This window comes from Boleophthalmus pectinirostris, unplaced genomic scaffold (assembly GCF_026225935.1).
Source record: "Boleophthalmus pectinirostris isolate CB_2022bp ecotype Guang Dong unplaced genomic scaffold, ASM2622593v1 HiC_scaffold_19, whole genome shotgun sequence".
NCBI classification, from domain to species: domain Eukaryota; kingdom Metazoa; phylum Chordata; class Actinopteri; order Gobiiformes; family Gobiidae; genus Boleophthalmus; species Boleophthalmus pectinirostris.
In genome coordinates, this window is record NW_026571140.1 from 9,370,588 (window position 1) to 9,382,618 (window position 12,031).

At 38.1% G+C, this 12,031-nt stretch overlaps 1 protein-coding gene across 4 annotated transcripts in view; it reads left to right on the plus strand.

Moving 5' to 3' along the window:
- Positions 1-12,031, plus strand: part of arnt2 (aryl-hydrocarbon receptor nuclear translocator 2) — a 53,473-nt gene that overhangs the window by 30,768 nt on the left and 10,674 nt on the right. For all 4 annotated transcript variants that reach the window (XM_055154755.1, XM_055154758.1, XM_055154756.1 and 1 more), the window contains 5 exons: positions 1,134-1,219; positions 3,537-3,613; positions 8,491-8,625; positions 10,343-10,417; positions 11,592-11,743. In XM_055154755.1, coding sequence (XP_055010730.1) covers positions 1,134-1,219; positions 3,537-3,613; positions 8,491-8,625; positions 10,343-10,417; positions 11,592-11,743 — 525 coding nt within the window. The remainder of the gene's footprint in view (positions 1-1,133; positions 1,220-3,536; positions 3,614-8,490; positions 8,626-10,342; positions 10,418-11,591; positions 11,744-12,031) is intronic.

The following is a 12,031-nucleotide window of genomic DNA, read 5'->3' on the forward strand; positions in this document are numbered from 1 at the left end:
ACTGAGCAAAGAGACATCATAATAATAAGGTCATAATAGTTTTAAAACTTGCCCTCAAGTCAAGATTACTGTTACTTAAAAATAACATTACTTAAGTGTCCATATCAATATATCATTCAGGTCTTATTCCACAGTATGGCATTAAAATGATCTTGCTTCATTTAAATGTCCTATATTGCGCAAAATTGACTCGTGAACTTTATGTTAAAATATTACAACACTGTTACCTCATCAAAAACATACCTGGAGTTGTGTTTAGTTTCATTCACACATCGTTCGGTAATCCTGGTCTACAAATATAAAGCTCAAAATGCACTGTTCCACCTTGTGATGTAATGAAGCGGTAGTTTTCAAGTTACCGTTTACCTTTTATTTGGTAGATATTAGTGATATTAGGGCTGAAATTATGGAGCATTTTCTGCATGGGAAAATAACTCAGCCTAAATATACAAGGTTTGTGTGTTAAACATGTGTGAATGAAACAAAACACAACTCTAGGTATATTTGCGATGAGGAAACAACATTATAACCTAGACCCAAAAATAACATACTATGGGCCCTATAATGATGGGTGTTTAAAAGTCATAATACAGTAGTTTTCTAGTAATGCATTTTGAATTGATTGGCTATTGTGTGTTACATTTGGTGCAGTACAATACTCCAAAATAATATTACCCAGCTCTAATCAGGGCAGTCCTATGTGATGTCACCAACTTCTAGAAGTTGCAGAGGCCACTGAGGGCAGCACAAACTTAGATTTAGGTGCTTTTTTTTTTTTACCTAGTTACTAAATAGGCAAAAAAAACACTAGGAACAGTAGATACTGCTATTAAACACCATATACACAATTTAGTGAGGAAAAAGGGAATTTAGTGTTTAGATCCACTTTAAGGATGATGTGATACAATTACTTATGGTAGTCCAGATTACTCAAGTACAAGTAGTAGTAAAAAATACCCACCTCTGTATATTTTGAGTTCTGTTCCCCTTATCACACTGCATTCTTATAGTAGTTCTTCTCAGCCAACAACAACTCTTCTACCATGTTTTCCCTCAGATATTGAAAAGCACTGGCTCTCATGTTGTTAGAGGGAACCATGTTTTTTGACTCGTGCTTTGTTTGTGTGGGACAGGAACGGGCTGGGACCATCCAAAGAGGGAGAGGCGCAGTACTCGGTGGTCCACTGCACAGGATACATCAAAGCCTGGCCCCCAGCAGGTAACACAGGCCCCTGGGTGTGAAGAGGGAGAGAAGATTCGAGATGGTTTATTTTGCAGGACCCAGGACTGAGCTAGGACATAGTATGCAAAATAGGCCAGAAGTATCATAATATTCTCCACAAACACCAAATCATCCTTTCTTATTCTGCAAAAAAGCTGCTAACCCTGTAGTTTAGATCTGTACAAACATGCTCTCAAATGTGATTTTTGGATTAGTTTGTCAGTTCATATTTTTAATTTAATCTTTGAACAGAATCCTATTATTAAAGCATTAATTGCAAAGTTAATCGCAATGGCAAAGCTTGAAAGAAAAATTGTAATGAGATATTTTTTTCCCAAATCATGCAAACTCATGCAAAATCAACTTTTAAGAGCATTTTTTTCCATGTTATATTGGTTCTCTCTTCTCATTTTTGCACTTGAAGTTATATTTAGACTGAATCATGCATGTTTCTTTCATCTTTATTCTCCTGCATTCAAGAAGCCATTCCTCCAAAAATCCACGTTGCGTCCAACCCTCCCATACCCACCCGCTGCTTTGTAGTTTGATTTTTTTATTTATTTTTTCATAAATAAAGATGCATGTACGATTCAGCATGCTGCGTAGCCTTTTTGGCACAAAAGAAGAAAATCATAATCTCAAGGGAGACATATTATGCTAAATTAACTTTGGTTATCAACACTGTTATAACCTTGATTCATCATTAAAGCCGAGGTTTTAAGCTAAATCGAATTTTTAGAGCTTTCTACCATGTTACAACATTGTTCCTTCATCAAAAACATGCCTGAAGAGGTTTTTTATGTCATCCACGAATGAGTAATCTTGCTATCTCTCCCAGGTCCTATTCAAACCCTCCTTACGGTTAGCAGACTTAACCCACATGCCCACAAGCCCACAAGCCCATGCTCATGTGCTTTTATTTTCCATAAATATACAAAAGAATGCAACAAAATAACACACTACAACTTCACAAACCTGATGCAAAATGCCATAGTTTCATTGGTGAAATGCACACCGGTTGCGTTGTGATAGCGCTTTGAAGGGGAGTGACTTCGCAAAGGGAGAGTGTCACAAACGAAACTGAAACTTATTGAACAATATGTTGTTTTTGGCAAATATCGCATTTTCAAAACAGATACAAGGTAACATGGTCATCTAAATATGTAAAAAAAATTCTATAGATTAGAATTTTATAAAATGTGAAAACTGATGCAAGTAATACAAGGTTTACAGGTAATACAGGTTACAAACTGTACATGTAGAGACTTGCCAAAAGGTAATCATGACTCAACTGCCTTGACTCAAACTATATTTTAATGACATGGAAATGTGTGAAAGTTGACACTTGGACTCATATCCTGTTGACTTGAGTGAAGCTTGGATTGCACTTCTTCTCAGTCAGTGTTTCGCTCCTTTCTTCAAACTGATTGAGCCATGGGTGCTGTCTGTTTCTTGTGCCCCTTGTTCCTTTGTCCTGGATGGTCAGACGTGATGGTCAGTGAATAGCAGTAATGACCGTTCACTTGAGCTCCCCTCCATGCTCAGAGTAAGCATGTGGTCAGTGAATAGAGCTAAATGAACAGTCACCTGATTGTGTCACTGAGAGTGTGACCCATGTGGAGAGCAGGGCTGTGGTTCTTTGGCCACTCTAAAGGGCAAAACATGGAAACAGGCAGGCTCCACAGAGCATGGGGCTGTTGTGAAAGCTCCTGTTGTGCTCTCTATTTAGTCATGAACATTTCAGATCTTTAATGGGAGCCAATTTTGTGTATTTTATTCAAAATGTATAAGATTACAAATTAAGAATTGTACTTATTTTATATTTTCAGAACAAAAAGTGACAAACCAAAAGCAGCAAAAGAGCCACCACCATTAAAGTGTCTGAATTAGGATATTTTATGATCTATTTTATAATGTTGTTTCCTCATCAAACATACCTGGAGTTTCATTTTGTTTCATTCACACGTTTAACACAAATCCACCACCACTGTTCCACTGTTCCACCTTGTGATGCCATGTGGTAATACAGGGAGTGTTCCACTGTGTTTTTTAAACTCCATACATGTTCACTAGAATCATCTGGATTAACTCTACTGAACTAAAGGTAAAAGGCTTGAAGAGGTAACAATACTATAGCAAGGCTTGTGTAACATATGATCTTTACAACACATGCTTATAGAATTGTATTGGATATGGCATTCTTTATTCAAATGTTCAAATGGTGTTTCTACATCAATTTAAAATAATATATTCAAGCTCAAGTAATATTCTGCTTCCTTCACTCTCTCTCCTTACCTCACTCCATCCTTTGCAGGTATGACCATTCCAGACGAGGACACAGAGGCGGGCCAGGGCGGAAAGTACTGTCTGGTGGCCATCGGGCGTCTGCAGGTCAGTTCTGTGCTCGGTCTCTGCCATGTACTGTGTTCACTGTTAGGGTTGTCAAAAGAATTGAAAATCAGTTATTAATTGATGCTAAAACTAGTATCAAAACTACATATTCATTTTAGCAATTCTCAAAACTAAAGAACTCATATTCATAGAACAGAAATTTACCTTTCCAGAATAGCCTTAGAATGATCTTAAGCTATATCCATAAACTGCATAAAGAAGAAAAGAAAAAAGAAAAAAACAAAATGCCAAGACTCAGAGCAGTGAAGTCAATTGAGCCAGAAGTGCCCCTGTGTTCACTTCGCGGCAGTTAGGGGGGTAGCTATGTCCATTTATATACAATCAATCAATCAATCAATCAAACTTTATTTATATAGCACTTTTCATACATTTGAAATGTAGTACAAAGTTCTTCACATGCAATAGAAAAATTACAATGATTAAAAATAACAGCAACCCCACCCCCATGGTTCCATATGTACAGCAAAAACACAGTGAAATTGTATAAATGCAGGAGCTGCCAACTAATATATGCCCATGGACCACTAACAAACCTACCTGGACAACAATGACTGAAACCACATAACATAATATAAAAGAAAGTACTACAGCTTAAAGTTGCACTGTGTAATTTTTGTGGCAGAGGGTCTGTCATCTGTTGGAGATATTGTCTGGAATGTTCCACAGTATGGCATTACACTTATTTATTTCTACAGCAGGGATCTCCAACCTCTAGCTCGGGAACTATCAGTAGCTCTCCAAGGGATTTCAGAATTACACCATTGTACTGAATAATAAAAATCTGGTTAATTACATGCCTATTATGATTGTAAATGTATAATTTCGATCTTTGTGCACTAATAAATGGACAATGGTTTATGTTTTGTAGGCATCTAACTGTACCCAAAGACTTGCTCTCTTTCTTCGTCTCAATTTCTTGCGACCCCTAAAATTAGTAGCTCTCTGGCATTTTAGTTTTGTAAAAGTAGCTGACCGAACGAAAACGGTTGGAGACCCCTGCTCTATGGAGACAGCAGGTGACCACAGTGCCAAGTCACATATCAGATCTGTGGACAGGCAAGCTCACTCATAGTAAGAACGTAAGTTTTTATGTCAATAACAACCCATGTTATTGAGTAAATGCAAGATGGATACGTTTAATGCCATACTGGGACATTCCCAACAAAACAGTAACTTCTCCATGGAGACACTTGGGTAGCTGACCCTCCACCAGAAAAGTTACCACAGTGCACCTTTAATATTGAATTGCTTGTTGTTGTTTTTTTCATTGTGATACCGTAATCAGTATTGAGTATCGAGTTTATTCCTTAGTATCGAAATCAAGTTTGAGTAGTAGTACTTTAGTCATAACAACACTACTCACTGCTCAAATCTCCACTCTCTTCAGTCAGTTGCCGCAGCTAGACTCTCATGAGAGGCTTAGCTAACAGTCTGCTATCACTCTGCCCCATGACTGCTCCACTGCTCATCCACAACACTGAGGTTTTCACTGGCCGGTTTGATGTGGCTTTGGCCTTAGTCTGGATTGATTTAGAGCTGTGCTGATGCATCTCTGCTCAGCCTTTGAACACATCGAGTCTGCCAGTGCTACGTCGACTTCAGCTGTCACTAAAACAATATGTAATTACACGCATAATTTGAAACATAAATTAATCTTATCAAAATAAGTCACTGGCTGTATGAATGCATTCAGTTGCGTCTGAAATTGAATGTTTCTAATGAATCCTGGAGGCGCTTTAATGATTTTGTGTTTGCCTCTGTTATGGCCCATCAACGTAAAATGTTGTGAATAGAATAAATAATAAAAGTCATCATTAAAATATAAATAAGCTCAATAAGGTTTTGAGAATACTGCTTAAAGGCAATGCAAAAATGACTTATTAAAAGAGAGGCAGGAGAAGAAATGTTGCTGTTCATGTGCTTTTATCAGAAACCATATAATTTTATGTTAAAGGTGCACTGTGTAACTTTTCTCTACATTACATTTATTCAGTTACAGGTGGTTTACTTGGTCGACCATACCTAGAAAAATTGGGTTGTCTCTCCACAGATCTGAAATTTGACTTTGTCTGGTTTGGTCTCCATGAAGATAAAAGGTTTAATGCCATACTGTGAAACATTCCAGACAAAGCAATAACATCTCCATGAAGAAAAGCATTTGACAGACCCTGCATCAGAAAAGTTACATAGTACACCTTTAAAGAACACACGTTATGCAAAATTGACATTGTTGACCTTTAAATTACGTTATACTGTTGCTCCTGAGCAAAAACTTACCTGGACTTGTGTCTTGTAATCCGCTAAACCAAAGTCATTCACGTATTGCCTGTTATTTCTGTCATAGATAAAAATCTGGACTTCTCCTAGACAGTTTATAAACCCATAAACCATCAATGGACTCATTCTGAGGTCAAATTGTATTCACAACAAACACATGACTCTATTAGCATAGCATTTGCTGTCACAAGGAATTCAGTTGTTTATTTTCTAAACAAGCCTCATCGGAAACGGAGGTGAAGTTCAGGAAGTATAAATTCCAAATGTTAGAAACTGTGAAAAACATATCCCGAGGTGATCAAATGCATGTTTAAAAGAGAAATAAAACCACAAATAGGTATAATATGTGTTTTTATAAGTGTTTTTTAGTTTCAGGTGCACTGCAAAATCTACTGGGTGCCATCTGCTTGTCTCCATTATTGCTTTGGGTGCAATGTTATCGTTGTATGACATTAAACTTATCTATCTTCAAAATGACATAAAAAGAAGTTACAGGACAGATCTGTGCTCACAGTAAGATGTATCCTTATAAGATAGATAGCCTGTACTGAAAAAATCAAATATAATAAATATTTGCTTTTCCTTCCAAGGATTCCCTGTATTAAACTTATCTATCTTGCCTTTATTCCATTAGAGATGTTCTTCAAACCTTACTGTGAGATTTGTCACCTCTCCACAGATCTGACCTGATGTCATCACCTGCTTGTCTGTATTGATAGACTGATTTAGGCCCTGTCCACACTAGTACGTATTCGAATCGTTGTTGTTGCGGATGCAGTGTTCGTCCACACTAATCCAATTGAAAACAGCTCCAGAGATGGGAACGATCTGGTGCCGCCAGCTCCCACGAATTCATCTGAGTACAGATCTGATCTGACACTGTGTGGACACCTGAAAATGCTGATACGCTGATGTAGTTCTATGCTAGAGCCCGACCGATATGGATTTTGTTGTGGCCGATATGAAACCGATATAATGCGAGTTGGAGCTGCCGATATATTTAGTGATGTAAAAATTCACTGTAAATCTTGAATTGTTTTAAAAACTTAGGTTTGGCTCTAGTGGATTCTAAATTGGGTTTATTTAGGCAACATTTATTGTTATTCTGACTCTTTATGTCATATTTACATAAAGTATATTGGCCTAATGGCATTTTTGCATCACATTCTAGCTACTAGTGATGGGGATTCCAGTTTTTTGTTGTTTTTTTTGGAGAACCGGCTCTTTTGGCTCGGCTCACTAAAGCAGCTGGCTCTTTTGGCTCCAAAGCGACTCTTGAGATTGTTTTGTTGCAAACAGGACTAAACCAAAACTGAACCAGGACTGAAAAAGGACTAAACCAGGACTAAAACAGATTTAAACCATGTGTAAAACAGGACTAAACCAGAACTAAACCAGGACTGAGTGTCGGGACTCGGTCTCTCCCTCACTCGAGCCCAAGATTAGTCCTGGTTTATTCATTTTATGCTGAACTGCAGCCAAATATGCACTTTTTTTATCCTATGCACATGCAGATTTCTGAAAGTTTCGTTTTCAGCCGCTGCTGCTGTCAACCTACGGGTCTACAAGTGGCTTGAAGAGAAAAAGTGAGAAAAAGAGAAAACACGGCTCCCAATAAGAAACATGCTCCCGTTGTTCGCTTCAAAGAGCCGGATCTAAGAGCCACTTCGATCGCGACCGACCCATAACTCCTAGCTAGTAAATAAACTAGCGCTATTAGCCTTTAGCCGTAAAAACGTGCGCGCCGCCACATATTAGCCACATATTAGGACATTTATCTGTCTGTAAATTGGATTAAATGAACATAATGTAGAGAGTCTAAGCTTTATAATGAGGTATAACATGCCCACGTGAAATATCGGCCCATATCAGCAAGCATATCGGCCGATAGCCGATATGTCTCCAGGTGCCCATATCGGCCAATAATATCGGACAGCCGATATATTGGTCGGGCTCTATTCTATGCACCAAGAAGTAGCTAATTCACTGCCAAAACGCTAAGAGGCTAGCATATATTCATATACACGGTCTATGCGTATGACCTGCAGACGTATAATCTCTGAAAAGTTCCACATGAACCATCTCCAACACGACAGAAGCACAGAACAGACTCACAATTAGCAGAACATCCCACTGTCACAGACAGAACACATTTAGTCCAACAGAAGCTGAACTGCATCAGCACTCAATAGTGAGCTGTTTTTTGAGCGCTTAGTTTATGTAAATTAGCCATGTGGTTTTAAGTTTAATTTCTGTAAAATGTAAACAAATATGCTCAAAGCTGTGTGGATAAGGAAGGCTTGTGGACACAGAAACCAATACGGTGATACGTGGATTCGTTTCAGTGTAAACAAGGTCTTAATCACATACAGTGGAACATTCTATGCATAGTAATAATATCTCCAAGGAGACAAGCAGGTGGCTTATGTTGCAAGTATTTTATTGTAGTCCCTGAATACAGAATTTGAAATTTATTGATAAACACTCCACTCAAAAGTTACCTAATACAAAACATATTTATTGAATGTCAGATCTTTTTGTGCAGGTCTTGCCTAACCAGTCTGTTTGTGTGTGCCCAGGTGACCAGCTCTCCCGTCTCCATGGACATGAACGGCCTGTCCGTGCCCACTGAGTTCTTGTCCAGGCACAACTCAGATGGTATCATCACGTTTGTGGACCCGCGCTGCATCAATGTTATTGGGTACCAGCCCCAGGTCAGCCCCCCACTCAAACCTACACTCTCCATTAGCCCTCTGCACTCTCCCCTCTGGGATGTAGGCTCAAACATATGGATCCTGCCGTGCCGTGTCTTTAGATGAGCTCCAGATGTGTCACATTCTTCCTGCACAGATGTTGTAGACAGAGGACATGCTAAAGCTATCGGCCTGTGCTGTGTTCAGTGTCAGTGTCTCTGTTCACAGCCGGCAGCACTTACAGGGCTGTCGAGATGTCTCATTTTAGGGTTAACATTGTTCCAGCCCCACACTGCCAACTCAGCCCGTGTTATCTTGACCTACATCATCAGAGGTATAATACTCCTGACAACAGAAACATAGCCAGACTTGACTTGAATGAACAAAACTATTATAATGTCTAGAGGTGAGTAGAGATGGTTCATGTCTGCAAGTTCCAGGTCCTATACTGATGGTAAAGAAACAGGCATTAGAGCAGCAGTAACTGGCTCCCACTGTTGCCAAACAAACCAAAAGAACAATGCAAAACGACAGCATATTATAGCAGAAATAGGAACTGTTTTCTTTTTGAAAAGCATGGAGAAGGTAAGTGCTTTACATTTGTAGACAGGGAACATGTATGTACGTTTTACTCAACTTGATTTAACATGTTTGATTTCTCAGCTTGTTGTAACTTCATATCTCTTTGTACAACACGCAGGCTTCTACAATACCACCAGATTAAACCTGCTGACAAAAGTTACAGGATATTTTAGGTTTTATCTATGGCTAAGACAGATCTAAAACAGGAATACAGTTTCAATAAAAATTTTAACCAAAGAACAACAGTTTACATTGACTCTAAATTCAGCAAATAGTAGAACTGAGCATGAGCTTGTGTACCAGTAGTACACGTAACACTGTTTGAGAACCAGTGTTGTAATTGGAAATACACTGACGTAATTATAGAGCACTTTAAAAAGCAATGGTAACTCTCCATTCACATTCAATCACACTGCTGTATGTGTTTTTGATGTTTGCCTAAATGATACTGGGGAGATTGTGTTACCCTTGAAATTCTGATAATTACATTTGGACATTTTGAAGTTTAATTTTAACATGTGTTTTGAATTCACGATGCTTTGTTTAATTTAATTAACAAAGCTTTGTTCATGTAAAGATGGATTCTGCCATCTTCAATTAAATTGTGCGTTACAAACAAAGTTTCAGATTAAAATTCTGTAACCTGATGTGCATTTAAAAGAGAAGACAAAGAATAGATGGATGAGATAATCACTGTAGCCTGTATAGTTCTTATTTCAGTAAATAACATGTAATCAAATCTTGCATAATGCGATAATCTAGTTGCTTTTTCTATTCCTTATTAGATCAAATTTCTGCTGTCAAAGGTTGGATTTAAAGAATGCAAAAAGTGTTCTGCTGTAGATCACTACTGTTGTGATAATAAAACATATGGGATAGGCCTGCACATTATATTGCGATCAAATCAAAATTGCTGTTTGAGTTGGCGCAATTATCAAATCAGAAAAGCTGTGATTATTTTAAGTAATGTAATGTCATCTGCAAATAACAAAATATCTGGTCTTTTTATTAGAAAATCTTATTAGTATTAGTTTATCAAGTGATATTTCAGTCTGTTATCGCACTCTCAGAATCCTACTTTATTGCAATTGCAGCACTTGATTTTTTTTCTTTGGTTTTATGGTGAGCATATGTCTGTGTGCATTTGTGTGCGCAGGACTTACTGGGCAAAGACATCCTGGAGTTCTGCCACCCGGAGGACCAGAGCCACCTACGGGAGAGCTTCCAGCAGGTACCACCCCCTCTGTCCACTCAGAGCCAGATCACTCACTAAGAATGGTCCAGTATGGAACAGATACCAATACCCGATATTCATCTTGCTATATTGGCCACTAACTGATATTTGCTCATATTGATAACTGAGAAATTAAAATCTATAGCATGGCTCATACATTTAAAGCTGCATTGTGTAACTTTTCTGGTGGAAAGTTGTCAAATGCTTTTGTCCATGGAGATGTAATTGCTGTGTCTGTAATGTTTCACAGTATGGTATTAAAACTTTCTATCTTCATGGAGACCAAATAACAAGTGAGATCTGTTGAGAGGTAACCCTGCTCACAGTCAGTCAATAAAACCATCTGTAATTGAATAAGTGTGAGGTAGACCTGTTTAATGTCATACTGTGGAACATTCCAGGCAGAGCAATGACTGTAAAAACAAATTGTTTATGTGGGTTTGAATGTAATTTGTTGTATTTTTAACATGCAGCCACCTCTTCACTGCTCTTCTATTTCCATTTGAATTACAATTCATTCAGTGTATTGCTCTCTTTTGGACAATGATGCTTAACATTGCATTGTTCATTCATTCCACACTCAATAGTGGTAAAATACTATTGTAGACTGACAGATTGACAGACGTGAGGGTCCCAATATGCCCCATTATCCACACAGAGATAGGCAGCTTACAAAACACGTGTAGTAAATATCTGGAAACTTTTTGAACCAATACTGATGTAGCTGAAAAAATCCCCCAATTAATACTTTGCTGTGACATCTTGCTAGGGGTGTTCTACATGTCTCTCTAATGGTAGAATGTTTAGGAGTTACCATGGTGACACAATGAACACAGAAGCAAGTCAAAAAAGGTTTAAGATTGTTTAAAAACTCAAGAAAAAACACAAAAATGATTTCTATTGCATTACATTACATTTTTATTTATTTATTTATAATTTTATGTGTGAGAGACTTGTTTAAGCCACAAATCATCAGTTCTTTATGGTCAGATTGTATTAAAATAAAGCTCAGATTAAAGTCTAATGAAGATCTTATTTAGCATCACGCCCGGAATGTTGATTACATCAGCTACAAAGTATCAATATCACCTATACCGATAATAGCAATGGATATACAGTCCCTCCCTATATTTGACCATCCTGTGACCTTCATCCTGTTGTTTTGTTCCAGGTGGTGAAGCTGAAGGGCCAGGTTCTGTCTGTCATGTACCGCTTCAGGATGAAGAGCAGAGAGTGGATGCTGATCCGCACCAGCAGCTTCACCTTCCAGAACCCCTACTCCGACGAAATTGAGTACATCATCTGTACCAACACCAACGTCAAGTAAGGACGCCCTCACACAAACAAACAGGCTATGTTTCATCACTACATTTTAGAGTTTAAAGGACCTATATTAAGCTATTTTCTGATCTGTGTTATAATGTTGTAATGTTGTTTCCTCATCACAAACATACCTGGAGTTTTGTTTCATTCACACGTAAAACACACGAACCCTGCACATTTATAGTATAGAGTATAGAGTTCTCTCTCAAACGGAAAACACTCCACCTTATGATGTCATGCGGTTTACACAGGAAGTGCTCCACTGTGTTTTTAATTCATGTATGGACC